General features: G+C 40.4%; 2 protein-coding genes and 1 pseudogene across 2 annotated transcripts in view; all 3 read left to right on the top strand.

Annotated features, from left to right (window-relative positions):
- Positions 1-7,057, top strand: part of LOC140746791 (glycosylated lysosomal membrane protein A-like) — a 69,510-nt gene extending 62,453 nt beyond the window's left edge. Inside the window, exons 2-5 of the mRNA XM_073078888.1 lie at positions 197-330; positions 806-943; positions 1,504-1,782; positions 6,985-7,057. Coding sequence (XP_072934989.1) covers positions 197-330; positions 806-943; positions 1,504-1,782; positions 6,985-7,057 — 624 coding nt within the window. The remainder of the gene's footprint in view (positions 1-196; positions 331-805; positions 944-1,503; positions 1,783-6,984) is intronic.
- Positions 7,058-10,061: 3,004 nt separating this feature from the next.
- On the top strand, positions 10,062-13,018 carry LOC140746790 (uncharacterized). Its single transcript, XM_073078886.1, has 2 exons — positions 10,062-11,915; positions 12,020-13,018. The coding sequence occupies exons 1-2, from the start codon at positions 10,062-10,064 to the stop codon at positions 13,016-13,018; spliced, it is 2,853 nt and encodes a 950-aa protein (XP_072934987.1).
- Positions 13,019-14,246: 1,228 nt separating this feature from the next.
- Positions 14,247-16,187, top strand: LOC140746789 (uncharacterized; annotated as a pseudogene).
- The last annotated feature ends 381 nt before the right edge of the window (positions 16,188-16,568 follow it).

The raw sequence follows: 16,568 nt of genomic DNA, 5'->3' as shown, positions 1-16,568 counted from the left end.
CATCAAATGAGTCACTAACACTTGTAAGTCTTTCTTGTACTATAAACTTCTAATTATTAATAAGAATTGATACTTTAAACAGAGAAATACTAATAAATTTAATTTTTGATTTTAAGAACACTGTGTCATTTTTTACAACTACCGCCCAAAACCCTGGGTATCTAACATTCAGAAACTTAACTGTACCTGTTTTCAGATGATCGAGTTACTGACACCGTCGAGTAATTGGAACGCTTCCGGCGGGTACCTACAGTACCGGCCCGTGGCCTACACCGCCCGCAAGCGCTCCGTGGGCAGCTCCGTGCAGGCTTCTATGCACATTTACAACAAGTGAGGCCTACTGCCCTTATAATTGTTATTTTCAGAAAGTCTTATTGCAGAATGTCCTATTAAAAACATTTATGTTTGCATAGCTTAAATAAAATGCTATTTTTCAAAGTAAAGCATTATCGACGAAGCCGTAATGGTTCATATAATATCGCAGTAGCGGAATTATCAATAAACAATCTGGATTTTTAGGGGTGGCAATTTTGGGACTATTGTGTACACTTGTCTTTGTGAAATAAATTTTAAAGACTATTTAATTTAAATCATGTTCATGATGACTTATTTTCGCGGAAAAATTTAATAGAATAGCAGGCAGTAAATGTGTAAATCTGCAATTGCTGTTATGTATGTACTGATATTAATTATAAATTTTAACGTGTATTTATGTAAAAGGATCGCGATCACATGTCATTGACCCTGTTGCGTTTGTATAACGATTTAAATTTTCACCCTGTCTCCAAATGTGTTTCACGCCCAGGGCGTCAATCCCGTCGGAGAGTCTGGCAAAGCGTTACTTCGGCAACTTCGAGCCGGGCGCGCTGCTGGTGCAGGAGGCGGTGGCCAGCTTCGGCGACCGCGGCGACGGCTACTACCGGCAGACCAACTACACGGCCTGGTGAGAAACTAATATGTAAATCATAATCATAAACATAATCTGAAAATCCATTAACACATAGTTCATGGATTTTTTGGTTTTCCTATTTATAGGAAAACCAAAAAATCCAATGAGACTTTGCTGTTATCATTTTGAATACGTAACGAATGGAATCGTAAAAATGTTTGAATATATTTTTTTTATAATATAGGAGTAGCAGACGAGCATGCAGTCCACCTGATGGTAACTGGCTAATGCTGCCCATGGACATTTGTATCAACCCCATCTGTATCAACCCCAAATAGGATGAGCTATTCCTAGCTGCGGTCGGCTACAGATACGCCACTACCCCTGAAGACTAAGCTGGAACGCCTCGGAAAAGTATGCCTCGCTTATCACCAGCATATGGTATCTGGTTACCATTGTAGAGCGTAATCATTAAAATTCGGATAACTCGGCAGACTTCAATTAACTTACCATTTAAAACGTATTTTCTTGATAGGTCAGAGACAGATTTTTGTTTTGTCAGGACATTTCGAACACCTAATTATGGATCCGACTATAGTTACTCGTTGTACCAGGACCCTGACGATGGGCTACGGCTTGCCGGGGACCGAGAAAACATCGTCGTTCATGACCGCGGCGCTGGTGCTGGGGCTGGTGGTGTCGTTCGCGGTGCTGGTGGTGCTGACCTTCGTCTCCGAGTGGCTGGTGGCCGCCCGCGCGCGCCGCAACTCACCCGCGAGCCGCGCGCCTGGCCTGCAGTACCATACTGAGCTGGGCACGGCGAATGCTGCGGAGGGGCGTTGGGGGCGGTCGGATGGCGCAGTGTTGCTGCAGTCTGTAGACTTGTGGGCAATGTGGGTACTGTATAGACCGTAAAACTGCTAGACCGCTCTGAATATAGAAATGAAAATGAAAATGTTTCTCATTGAATTTGATGAATTCAATTTGAAAATATGGTCGTGCGAAATAAAATATACGGTTAACTTCTGTAATCACTGTTTATTTTAGCATACTGCTTTAATTACACTTTATTTTAACTATTACATTTTCACAAACAAAGCTATCGAACCGGCCATCGAAGGAAGAAGAAAAAGTCAAACCCGGATGTCACTAATATGACACTTGACAAGTGTTGCCAATATAAATGTATTATACTAACAGAATTATTATTTAACTTGCCACTAAATGTTGCACATTGCGTTATTGACATTTAATCATTGTTTTATTTTAAAATTATATATATTATTAGAAAAAATATCTACACTAAATTTAGGCTTGGATTGTACTGTTCTATTTTTGCTACTAAGGATAATATCAGTTGTTATGTTGTGAATAGCATTATATCTAGTAATTAATCTGTTTAAAGGAGTATATTTCCCAAGGTTGGTTTTGGTTGATTTTGCTACAAAAGGAGAGTATTTCATGTTTCTAGGCAGAACTCTAGGTACAAATATCGTTATCTGTGAGAGCAGGTAACTATCATCAATATATCTGGTATTGTAATTAAGGTTTACTTTCGCGTGAAGGGGGTTCGTATAATGACAAGGCGTGTTTCCTCAGCAAGCATTTAATTGCTACTGTTTAAAAAAATGTAATACACACTCTTATATGGCGCATTAACAAATCGTCTCAACATACCGCCCACCAAAGGACTATTTAAGTCTTTTAAAAAGAACATTCTGAACTACGAATAAAAAACAATGAATTTAAGTAAATTAATTAACAATGATGTCACAACTTTAGCCGAATCCTAACATTTTTGGCCATCGTGCCGGATGTATGTTTAACAACAATTATTAAAAAAAATAACTATCACTATGAATCTAATCATCATCAGTATTATCAGTTTGACTAATAGGTAGCAAACATAATACAATACAATACAAAAATGCTTTATTGTAAACCAACTAATAAATGACAAATATTCACATACATATAATAAAGAGTACAACAGGCGGCCTTGTCACTTAAAAGCGATCTCTTCCAGACAACCATAGAGTAATTGAAAGAGAAACATATCAGACACAAGAAACACAGGGTAGGGGTGTACAAATGTAAAAACATACCAACTAGAATTTTTCTTCGGACATATCAGCAGCTAGCGTAGAAGGTGAAGAAAGTAAGGGATAGAGATAGTGATATTACAGAGAATAGGAAAAAAACGATAGGATAAATAAATGCAAATAATAATAATATTTTAAATATACATATATCAGGTTAAAGTGTTAGGTAAAATTCCTTCACTTGTCTTTTAAAAGAATCTAGTGACTGTGCGCGACGGATAACAGATGGTAAGGAATTCCATAGGCGCACCGCCACTGCAGTAAAGGATCTGCCGAAGAAGGATGAAGAACAAGGAGTTGAAAGGGAAAGATTTTCATTGGAACGAAGAAAGCGTGTGTCGTGAGAAAGATGTAGGTAATTAAATCGTTCCCTTAAGTAATTGGGACTGTTTGAATTAAACAGGACGCAGTATAAAGCAGAAAGAATATGAGTATTCCGACGAAGACGAATAGGGAGCCACTTGAGTTTCTTTCGATACTCTGAAATGTGATCATATTTACGAATTCGAAATATGAATCTGATAAACAAATTTTGAATACGCTCAAGCTTATTAAGTTGCTCCTCAGTTAGATCTAGATAGCAAACATCTGCATAGTCAAGGATAGGATGCAATAATGACATTGACAGGAAGATTTTGGTCGAAACTGGTAAAAAGTTGCGTAGCCTCCGGAGTGATCCCAAGGACAAGAATACTTTCCTGCTGACCTCGTTGATCTGAGGAATCCAAGACAGACAGCTATCTAAGTAAATACCCAAGTTTTTTACTGTCTCCTTTACTTGAACTGTCTGAACTGTCACTTGAACACCATCGAGCAAGATCACAGGTAAGGTAGCAAATTCAATCTTATTTAGTAATCTTGAGCTGCCGATGACAATAGCTTGGGTTTTTTGAGCATTTACTTGCAATCCATGCAACTGGCACCAGTTTGAGACAGAAGTCAGATCCGCATTTATAACACCGATGGCTTTCGGTAAGTCCTGAGGTGGGCATTTATAATATATTTGGAGATCATCGATATAAAGGTGGTAGAGTGAAGATAACTGAAGGGTTATCGAATTGATATAAATAGAAAAGAGAAGAGGAGACAACACGCCACCTTGCGGTACGCCAGCAGCAACGTTCGACCATGCTGAGTGGTCGTCATTAATCATTGTACGCTGACGGCGCCCATACAAGTAACTATGAAACCAGTCAATTGCAGTCGGAAATATGTTAAGAGAACGCAAATTAGCAAGCAACACATCGAAATTGACAGTGTTAAATGCATTGCTGAAGTCAAGCAACGTCAACACTGTCACCTCCCTGTTATCCATTCCTAAACGGATGTCATCCGTGACTTTCAGTTAGGCAGTAGTCGTACTATGAAGGTGGTAGAACCCTTTGTGGTTCGACTCCGGCGGCACCACCGCCACACCTATTTCTACCTAATAACAGCAGTGTTAGGCACTGCTGTGTTCCGGTTTGAAGGGTGTGGTAAGGGAGACAGACTTTTCCGAGGCGTTCCAGCTTAGTCCTCAGGGGTAGCGGCGCATCTGTGGCCGACCTCAGGTAGGAATATCTAATCCTATCTGGGTTCATTACAGATGTCCATGGGCGGCAGTAGCCACTTACCATCAGGTGGACTGCATGCTCGTCTGCTACTCTTATATTGTAAAAAAAAAAAAAAAAACTATGACCAGGTCGGATACCGGATTGGTAGGGATTTAGAATATTATGTGCGGAGAGAAAGGAACTAAGCTGATGATATATGAGACGCTTAAATACTTTAGATAGGAATGGGAGAATGGATATAGGACGAAAATCGGAACAACAAACAGGACTAGACTTTTTGGGTAAGGGAATAATTTGAGCATCTTTCCACGCTGAGGGGAATGTGCGACAGGAATTAGAAAAGTTAAGGACATGTGTAATGACTGGAGCTAAAAGATCAAGGACGGGTATGATCATATTACGACTAATGCCATCACTGCCTACGGAATCTGAATGGATCGAGAGGATGCTTCTCTTAACATCACAACTGTCGAATAGACTAAATGAAAAAGTAGGATAGTCAGAAGTGGGACACATAGCGAGAGTATTTAAAGTAGTTTGTTTTAAATTGCTATCCATGCAAGAAAGATTTGTGAAAAACTGATTCAGACAGTTGAGGCTAATATTACAAGGAACAGAATTATAACGCGCCTTCTCAACTCCTAGCGACCTAAGAAATTTCCAGACCTTTGCAGGATCTGTATCTTGAACAGATTTGTAAAAAAAATTTAACAAAAAATACAACCGACTTCTATGTCACTACAAAGTAAAAAATAATTCAAATAAATGTTGGTTTAGTACATATTTCTGAAGTCGGCGCCGACTTCAGAAATATGTACTAAACCAACATTTATTTGAATTATTTTTTACTTTGTAGTGACATAGAAGTCGGTTGTATTTTTTGTTAAAAAAATTTTTTCACCCTTTTTAGTGATGACATAATAACATTTATATTAATACAATATAAAATTGTATAAACGTGATCATGAATTAAAGGTCTGAATTAACATTGATTGGAACCGCCCGCTCGTAGGGCGCTGCCGCGCCCTGCTCGCTTAGTTTTATATTGTCTTATATGTTCCAACCTAACCTAACTAAATAGTCAATGATAAACTGGCTTTGCAATTTCATTAGAACCTACACTAAATATCTTCAAACACAACTCAATTATTCCCATCGGTTGAGGAGTTACATATTTTGTCTTCGAGCCACATTATCAGATCCTTAAATAGTCAATGATGAACTGGCTATGCAATTTCATTAGAACCTACACCAAATATCTTCAAACACAACTCAATTATTCCCATCGGTTGAGGAGTTACATATTTTGTCTCCGAGCCACATTATCAAACTCTTAAATAGTCAATGATGAACTGGCTTTGCAATTTCATTAGAACCTACACCAAATATCTTCAAACACAACTCAATTATTCCCATCGGTTTAGGAGTTACATATTTTGACTCCGAGCCACATTATCAGACCCTCAAATAGTCAATGATGAACTGGCTTCGCAATTTCATTAGAACCTACACCAAATATCTTTAAACACAACTCAATTATTCTCATCGGTTGAGGAGTTACATATTTTGTCTCCGAGCCACATTATCAGACCCTTAAATAGTCAATGATGAACTGGCTTTGTTATTTCATTAGAACCTACACCAAATATCTTCAAACACAACTCATTCCCATCGGTTGAGGAGTTACATATTTTGACTCCGAGCCACATTATCGGACACTTAAATAGTCAATGATGAATTGGCTTTGTAATTTCATTAGAACGTACACCAAATATCTTCAAACACAACTCAATTATTCCCATCGGTTGAGGAGTTACATATTTTGACTCCGAGCCACATTATCAGACCCTTAAATAGTCAATGATAAACTGGCTTTGCAATTTCATTAGAACCTTCACCAAATATCTTCAAACAAAACTCAATTATACCAATCGATTGAGGAGTTACATATTTTGTCTCCAGAACCCACTCTGATCCTCATCATATTTAAATGGGACCAACTTGTAGCAATTGTCCACACACGAAATGAAAGGCATTAAAATAGGTTCATAAACGGCGAAGTTATGGCTGTTATATTTACATAGGTGGAGGAGTTCCCCTCTTTTTCTCCAGAACCAATTGATGGATCCTAACCATATTTAAATGGGACCAACTTGCAGCTCGTCTCTACACAATAAAAAAAGAATTATTAAAATCGGTCCAGTAACGGCGGAGTAATTGCTGTACATACATAAAAAAAAAAAAAAAAAAGATACCGGCCGAATTGATAACCTCCTCCTTTTTGAAGTCGGTTAAATATAGAGTCGTTGTGCATCTCTACACACCTTTTTGCACCGGTTCCTGATGATTTTGAACTTAAGGTGGTTTTTATTGCTGGGATCTGACTTATATTTTGATTTAGCGTTGTTTTTCTTAGTAATCAGTGCTTTAATTTCCTCAGTCAACCAGGGAGCAGGAAGATGGCGGACACGAACAGGACGAACAAGAGCATGCAAATCAAGAATCTGGACTAAAAGAGAGTTAAAAATGGCCACCTGGTCGTCGACGGTGTCAGCGCTATAAATGGAACTCCAATCGGCTTTAGCAACATCAGACCGAAAAGCATTGATATCCATATTTTTGAAATTACGTCGAAGAAGTATCCTTGACTTAGCTTTGGGAGGTTTTAATTTATAAGACAAGTAAATGAGATCATGATATGAGAAGGCGTCAGCAGCACATTGACCATGCTTAAAAACATGATCAGTAGAGGATACAAATATCAAGTCAAGAAGTGACGGAATAGATTTGGGAAAAGAGTGAGTCGCAGAGAGAGGAAGAATATGTAAATTAGCTGCATCCGCTAAAGATTTCAGTCGAGTAGCTCTTATGTCATTCTTAAGAAGGCATGTATTAAAATCTCCCATAAGTATGGTGTGAGAATAGATGGGACAGAGGTCTTCAAGATTTTTTTCCAGAGTGGAAAAAAAAAATTGGTGTCAAAATGGGGGTTTCCGACCACGCCCGATCGATTGCACGCATTTATTTTACGCTATCTCCTTTGCTTACGAAGTTAGCTTTTATGAATAACGACCTCTAATTCATTATCTAATCACCTCCTTATCTCATTAAGCTCGCTATGTCCATATAACAATACGGATCTTACTTATCTAATCACCACTCGCTGTCCTCACAATATAATAGGGTCATTATCACTGTGTCGGTAATGATCGGGGTATGCGCATGGTAATGCAATAAAAAAAATCTTCGTATTGACATTGTTTATTATTTCCAAAATAACCTTTTGAACAATTGCGATACTACAATATCGTTTATCAATTTATGCTCACAAAACAGGCTTAAAAAATCTCTGAGTGTATTTCCATAATACATGTAATGCAAGTATGTAAGACTATATTCTCCACAAACTGAAGACCAATCAAGTTGTATTCTATATCTTTTAAAATCCCAATGCTTTGCGTTCCTTCTGAAAAAGGCTTTGTGATGGCCTGTTGGTGGTCGACCGTATGAATCAAAATACCCACCGATGCCATTTCTGTCTATGTACATGCCTACCCAGTGAGAGCCTGGTTCACTGTCAGGGTCCAAATTACTTATCAAGTACATTGGAGTCTTAACGTATAGCGGTAATCGGTTTCCCGCATAGACATTGTTTTTCAAGCTACAATGAATTTTACTTAAATGCTTCTGAATCTCGATTGTATCTATGGGCGGCGAGACATTTTATAATATATAACGAAGTAACAGAGTAAAAAGGCGTGACGTCAGCACCGCTGACGTCATAATTATTGTTATGATGTTGATGAATGACTCGATGAAACCTTCGAAAGCAAACCACACGAGAATTGTTGAGCTTCGTTTACTCTTCGGGCAGCATAACGACGTCCTAAGGAGGTCCGCACTGTTCCACAGCTCGAGCAGTAATGTCCCGATGTCGCCAGTACGGCCCTTTTTATAGGACCGGCGCACGTGCACTTGTTTTTCTATTGAAGATGCAGGTAGTTTTACCTCAGGTGTTTAATCATTTCATTTTATAATAGGAGAACTGCCGTATTTGCTCCGACATATATAATATTAATGTTTATCATGTTAATTTTGATTGTCAATGTGGAATTAATATTTAGATTAAAATATGGACGACTTCCGGTAGTACTTCAACACACTTTGTTAGTCATACCAAATAAATTATATGAATTATAATAATATTAAATATTTATTCTCGTATTTTTAAAACAATATTTTAAATATAATGTTATTTTATTAATTGTTAAATTTATTGTGAATCACGTCACTTGTTATAACAAAACAAGTGATGTGAGAGGGTAGTTCTTATGCTGTTTGTCACTCGAGTAGTATTTAAGTCCACGCGCTGGTGGAGCGTGGTTCATTCGCATTTAATCAGTCGTGTAAGCCGTTACTCTGCCCGAATTGTAAATAAAAGTGAATAAAAGTGATTCTCATATTAAAGTCGTTTCGTTCAGTTTATTAATAAAGTGCGGTAGTGGGATTTCGCCGACATATCCATTGTGCATGCCTACTTATCGATACCTCTGATAGGTACACTATTTACAAATGCAGAACAAAATTATCCAAACCTTATATTTAAAGGGACGCAATATGGTTTAACTCGAATGAAAGACTTCAAATAGGTATAATATATTACATTTATTAGGCTTTTACTTACATCTAAGTATAGAAATTTATCTTAACTACTGTAGTCGACGGTTACATTTCGGTTCTTATCAATTTCAATAACGTTATCAAACTCTGCATACACTATACAGTTAATAGTTTCGGTTAGAGTTGATTCAAACCGAACTTCTACCCTTACACTGCCATGCTTTATAAGATTCCAATGAGTCGTGGAATTTGATGACAAATCAGGAGTTAGGTCAAACGCTAATAAGCAATAACCTTTTGCATATTGCTCCCTAGATATTCCATTACCTTCATTTAGAAAATGTATACCAGTCCCCGAAAATAAAGTGTGATAGGCTGCAGTAAAAATATTATTCTCGAATGATGGTTGCAATGCTTTTGAAGGTATTTGTTGGCCATCAATATATAAACAAAATGTGTTCATAGCATAGTTTTCAAAATTGAATGGATTTTTAGTAAGACTTCCATTGAATGCTGTGTTGTTTACAAATCCAACTATACATCTTTTAGGTACTTGCCCCAGAAAAATGTTGTCAAGAGTCTTTCCCTGAACCCCTGATGGTATAGTTAAAACTTTGACTTCAGCTCGAGTAATAGGATATTTTGCTGTAGTAGATGCTAAGACTTTTTGATGTGCGAGGAGTACAGTTGGATTTATTCGTGCTCTACGAACAATAAGAGTTGCATCCGTAATGCATACTTCACATTTTAAATAACTCTGAGCACTGATAAGGTACTTATCATAATGAAAGGAAACTTGTTCGTACTTGTTGTTGTTGGGGCAACAACTGCCTCGTAGGTCGGCAATCCGCCGGCCTTCGTAAACACGACAATCGCAATCCCAAAACGGACTCCGAGATGCAAAATGAGACTGGACTGTTGCCTGCTGTACAAGCGGCGAAGAGGAAGCTGCGGTCGAGTAGAGGCAGAAGAATTGGCTCGCCTACACCGACCGTCTCATCGGACGCAGACGAACTTTCGGACTGCTCCTTGATGTCGGCTGCGTCGACTCAGTCTGCAGCCACATCGGTTGGTGCCCGCAAGAGAGCGCTGCCGACAAAAGGCAGTGACGACGAGCGGCCCAAAAAGAAGTCGGTGAAGCCCCAGGCCGGCAGGGACGACGACTTTGCAGTCCCCTTGGCTCCAGTAGCCAAAACGAGAGCGAAGGCTTCTCTCCCGAGTGCCGAAGAGCTGAGCCGGGAGTTGACCGATCAGCCGACTGGTGATCTAGGTTCTCACATAATTGAGAACCTAGAGATTATTGAAAAGGTCGCGGACAAGTCCCGAAATTTGAAGGGCGATATGGTGCGTGCCATCCGACTGGCAGTGCGCCACGTGCAGGCAGCAGCGACGGAGGTTGTGCAGCGGGCGACCACTGCACACCTGGAAAAGGAGAATGCCACACTGCGTTCCCAGCTTGCTGACCTGCACGGGAAGGTGGAGGCTCTCACGGCGGAATTGAATGAGTTACGCCGTGAGAATACCGCGGTTAGACCTGAGCCGCCCCATGCTGAAAAAAGGAGGGTCGACAATGGAGACGCCTTAATGGACCGTATCGGATCCATTATAGACAAGAAGCTGGCGTCCTTTAGGAATGAGCTCTTCCCCGACAGAGCGATCCGGCCCCCCCTAGGGCAGAAGATCACGCCCGTTACACCCGCGCGCCCACCAGTGGCCCAGGCGCCACTGCGGCATACGGTCGCGTCGTCCTCAGCCGCGCAAGCGGAGACGTGGGTGACTGTTGTGGGGCGCAAAGCCAGGGCGAAAGAACGGTCTCCACCTCCGACCCGAGTGGAGCCCGCCCGGAGGCAATCTCCGAGTTGCGGGCGTAGAAAGACTGCCTCCCAGCGGCGCCCTGTGATCAAAGCTGTACCAGCACCGGTGACTCAGCGACCTAAAAAGGGCCGGGCCGGTAGGAGAAAGGCAGCCAAACAGAAGCTTCCGCGTGTGCCGAAGTCGGCGGCCGTTACCGTGACGGTGCCCGAGGGGTCAAACATTACATACGGGGAGGTAATGAAGACCGCTAAGGGCCAAATTAAGCTGGAGGACTTAGGCATAGCCGAGGTGAGGCAGAAAAAAGCCCTAAATGGCGGTCTGCTCATTGAAATCGCTGGCGAGGACTGCGCTGTGAAGGCCGATGCTCTCGCGGGGAAACTGCAAGCGGTCGTCGCAGATATGGGCGTCAAGGTGGCGAGGCCCTCAAAGCAGGGGGAGGCCAGGGTGATGGATTTGGACGATTCCGTCACCCAGGAAGAGGTCGCCGAAGCTATAGCCGCGGCCTGCGGGTGCATTGCCAGCGATGTCAAAGTTGGGCAGATCCGACGGCGGCCATCAGCTTTGGGAACAGCATGGGTGCGCTGCCCCCTCACGGCCATCCGTAAGCTGGCCGCCGCGAAACGACTCCTTGTCGGGTGGGTGTCCACCAGGGTGGAGGTATTACCGGCTAGGTCGCTGCAGTGCTTCCGTTGCCTCGAAACGGGGCACGCTCGGAACCAGTGCACCAGCACCAAAGATAGGAGCGCACTGTGCTACGTATGTGGCGAGCCCGGTCATAGGGCGAGCCAATGCGGGGCACAGGCACCAAAATGCGCACTATGTGCGGACTTCGGTCGACCAGCCGACCACCGCATTGGTAGCAAGAGGTGCACGCCGCCGAAAAGGTGGAAACGAGGCAATGGAGGAGACGAGACGGCGGGCACGGCTGCCAGCTCGGCTCGGACAGATGGGCCTGCGCGTCCCAGCGCTTCGTCCCATTGTCCACCAGCGGAAGCGATGGACTCTTAATGGATAGGTCTCCGTCACTTAAAATACTCCAGGGGAACCTAAACCACTGCCGCGGGGCGCAGGACTTGCTCCAGCAATGCCTCGTGGACTGTTCGGTTTCTTTGGCAGTGATGGCGGAGCCCTATAGAGTTCCGGAGCATCCGCGGTGGGTAGGAGACGATGCGCAGTCCGTCGCCGTGTACTTAGATCCTCCATGTTCAAGACTCCACTCTGAGCGGGGCATAGTCGCAGTGGAGTGGGGTCCATTGGTGGTGCTGGGGTGCTACGTTTCCCCGAACTGCACTCTAGGGGCTTTCGAGACGTTCCTCGACCGTGTGGCAAACTGTGTTCGATCCTGTCTTCCCCGACCGGTACTCGTGATGGGCGATTTTAACGCCCACTCGAGGGTCTGGGGAAACAGACGAGACAGTCCCAGGGGAGAGGCAATGCTTGAATGGGCAGCCGGGCTCGACCTGCGTCTGCTGAATCGTGGCTCGGTCAGCACGTGCGTGCGTTGGCAGGGAGAGTCAGTCGTAGACCTCTCGTGGGCGACTCTATCTGCTGAGCGCTTGATCACGGGCTGGAGGGTGGCCGACGAACTAGTCACGTTGTCTGACCATCGCCACATATTGGTGGATGTAGTGTTACGGCTCCCGGCTGTAGATGCCCGCCGTGCAGAAGACCGGCCATGTCGGTGGGCATTGAAGCGACTCAATCGAGACCTGCTCGTCGCTGCGGCCCACGTCGTGGACTGGTCCAGCACCGCCGGGGGGGATGACCGGCTCGATCCCGAGCGGGAGGCGATAAAGCTCAGGGATGACATGACGGCAATCTGCGATACCGCGATGCCGCGTGTCAGTCCTGGGTGGAGACGCCCTGTGTACTGGTGGTCGGAGCACATCGCACGGTTGCGTGCAGCCTGCCTACGCGCTCGACGCCAGTACACCCGGGCACGACGACGCCGGTCTTCTGGCGCTGCGGAATGGGAGGAGAAGTATGTAGAGTACCGGGCCGCAACAACATTGCTTCAGAGCGCAATCGCCGAAAGATGATAAGGTACTTATCATAATGAAAGGAAATAGGATGTAGTTATCTCGGGTGGTTACAATAACCAAATATATTTAGACGCTGATAAGTGAGTGCTTATAAGCTGGAAGAGTATGCTCTGATAGTTCGTTTGGTGAAGTAACAGTGAACAGTTTGGTTTGTGAAATGTAGTGCATCCAAGTGTCAACAATGGAGGTAAGTAAGTCTTGATAATATTGAATTGATTTGTGTCACTTTCCAATATCATTTCATTTGACACTAACTTTGCCTTTGTGTTGTTTTAGAATATATATGAAGCAAATACATTTAAACAATATTATTACACGCTATCTGACGAGGAAGACATATCTCAAGAAACAAAGAAATCAAAAAATTTAAAAAGAAATAATTCGAGTGATAACTTGGACTCAATATTCGAATTGCCAAAGACAAAAAATAGAAAACTTTCATCAGCCGTATCTAGAGCTCAACGAGATGGTGGAACAGTGTATATAACTACTAACAGAGATGATGAAGCAAATTCGTCACATTTAATAAAAATAGATATTTATGATTTAAATAAATTATCCAACGTGCCACAGTCTCAACATTGGAAACATGCATCCCTAAGAATCAAATATTACACAGACGAAAACAGTTCAACATATAAAGAAATGAATAATGTTATATACAAAATGTGCACAGATATTTCGAAAACAGAGAGTAGTAAGAAATACTCATTTAACAATAAATAATTAGTTAATGACCTAATCATACTTTTAAAATATTTATTTATAGTATAATAACTATTAAGTGAGGGTTGATTGTCATGCTAATTATTTTGTTTTGATGTATAATTACTTGCTAAGTATATAAGAAGAAAGTGCCATTTTCATATCATTACCAGTTGGTTTACAACTTCATACACGTATAAACGACCTCCTCTGTAACCCTGTTCTACACATCATAATGGATAGTTTCCAAAAAGTTTATACAACTGTTTTCGTCGATGAAAGTCAAATTGAAGAAGAACTTGCAAATGTTTGTGAAGAAATAGAAATTGACAATGAACTCATCGATATATGCAGACAAGTCGAAAGTGCAATCATAAATCAAAGTAGTCAACACGATAAAGAATCGCTTCCGACTTCCTGCTTGCTTGAAAATCCTACTAAGTATGTATATTTTTTTTCTACATGCATTTCTTTCTATATTACATTATTTAAATCTTGAACCCAACAAGTCGAAGGTGCAATGAAGAGAACCAGCTATGACATCGACAGTCCGAAGGCCAAGAGGATAAAAGTTAATGAAGGTGCTTCAACGTCATCTGATATCAACCTCACAGACAATGGAAAGGTTATGTGTGATGTTTGTCAACGACTTGTAAGTAAAAGATATTTTGCCAACCACATAAAAAGTAACATTCACAAAAATAATATTTTTAAATCTCATAGTACTCAAGCTAATGTTTCAGTAATCGAATCAGTTTTCGGTCAGCGAATAATTTCATACAGAATCAAAAGTAAATTAAATGAATCAGTAGATACACTTAAAACGCCCGAATTATTTTTTAATTCAATAAAAGATAATATTTGTTCATTGATCGAAGAGTCCATTAAAATGCACATTTTGTTTAAAATCAATTTTATACTACATGCAAATTTTATACAGCAAACCAAAGATCTTACAAACACATTCGATTTTCAAACATGTAATTATACTGTTTCTCAAGGTGATGACTTAATTTTTTTTTAACCGACTTCAAAAAGGAGGAGGTTATCAATTCGGCCGGTATCTTTTTTCACGAATTACTCCGCCGTTAGTGGACCGATTTTAACAATTCTTTTTTTATTGTGTAGAGACGAGCTGGAAGTTGGTCCCATTTAAATATGGTTAGGATCCATCGAGGGGTTCTGGAGAAAATGAGGGGAACTCCTCCACCCATGTAAATATAACAGCCATAACTTCGCCGTTTATGAACCTATTTTAATGCCTTTAATTTCGTGTGTGGACAATTGCTACAAGTTGGTCCCATTTAAATATGATGAGGATCAGAGTGGGTTCTGGAGACAAAATATGTAACTCCTCAACCGATGGGTATAATTGAGTTTTGTTTCAAGATATTTGGTGTAGGTTCTAATGAAATTGCAAAACCAGTTTATCATTGACTATTTAAGGGTCTGATAATGTGGCTCGGAGTTAAAATAGTTAACTCCTCAACCGATAAGAATAATTGAGTTATGTTTGAAGATATTTGGTGTAGGTTCTAATGAAATTACAAAGCCAGTTCATCATTGACTATTTAAGGGTCTGATAATGTGGCTCGGAGACAAAATATGTAACTCCTCAACCGATGAGAATAATTAAGTTGTATTTGAAGATATTTGGTGTAGGTTCTAATGAAATTGCGAAGCCAGTTCATCATTGACTATTTAGTTAGGTTAGGTTGGAACATATAAGAAAATATAAAAACTAAGCGAGCAGGGCGCGGCAGCGCCCTGCGAGCGGGCGGTTCCAATCAATGTAAATTCAGACCTTACCTTAATTCATGATCACGTTTATACAAATTTATATTGTATTAATATAAATATTATTATGCCATCACTAAAAAGGGTGAAAAAAAATTTTAACAAAAAAATACAACCAACTTCTATGTCACTACAAAGTAAAAAATAATTCAAATAAATGTTGGTTTAGTACATATTTCCGAAGTCAGAAAAGCCGTAATTAATGTGCAAAACGCTGACAATATGTGTTTTAAATGGGCATTGCTTTCCGCCTTATATCCTACTACTAGTAAAAGTAATAGAGTTTCATCGTACAGCATGCATTCAAACAAACTAAACTTCAATGGCGTCTCCTTTCCAGTAAAGCTTTCGGATGTACCAAAAATTGAAAAATTGAATAATATTAAGTATTAACATATTTGGACTAGAATATAATCGGGATAAAAAAATTCATGATGTAATTGGACCATTAGTAATGACTAAATTTCGTAAAAGTGTACATATTAATTTGTTATACCTTAAGAAAGGTTTAAATGCTCATTTTTGTTATATCAAAAACATGTCGCGATTGGTGAGTAAACAAATTTCTAACCAAGAGCATGCAATTTTCTTATGTGATGGATGTTTATTACATTTTCCAACTCAACAGCGATTAGATGTTCATCAGGAAAATGATTGCGCTTAATAGATTAACTATACAAAAGACAGGTTGCAAAATAAAAATAAATACGAGTATTTTAAATTATCGTCACAATTTATTAAACAAAAGTTATCTTACTCAATAAAACAAAACTAAAATTTCAATATAATTAAAATAAATTTACGATTGGAAATAAGTAAATAGGAATTATCAGTATTTAAAAACAAAACTAAGTTTTAAATTATATTTTAATGAATTTACCATTCAAATTAAGACAATATAGAATAACAGTATCATACTTGGGTTAAATTATCCTGTTTTTATGTAAATTATTGTATATTAATTAAATTATCTCTTCGTATTGCGTCTTTGTCCGAAGAAACCATGTATCGTAATTCGAACAACGCAAAAAGAAAAAAAAGAAGA

Source organism: Epargyreus clarus, unplaced genomic scaffold, assembly GCF_041222505.1.
Source record: "Epargyreus clarus isolate Ecla_fem2 unplaced genomic scaffold, WU_Ecla_fem_2.2 ptg000013l, whole genome shotgun sequence".
NCBI lineage: Eukaryota > Metazoa > Arthropoda > Insecta > Lepidoptera > Hesperiidae > Epargyreus > Epargyreus clarus.
Note: the sequence above shows the minus strand (reverse complement) of the source record. Positions and strands in the feature narration are given on the sequence as shown.

Bases quoted from the DNA above. Each gene is read 5' to 3' on its own strand.
- LOC140746790 (XM_073078886.1), top strand. From the start codon at position 10,062: ATGCAAAATGAGACTGGACTGTTGCCTGCTGTACAAGCGGCGAAGAGG. The intron at 11,916-12,019 runs GCTCGGACAGAT...AAAATACTCCAG, and splicing joins CGGGCACGGCTGCCAGCTCG to GGGAACCTAAACCACTGCCG.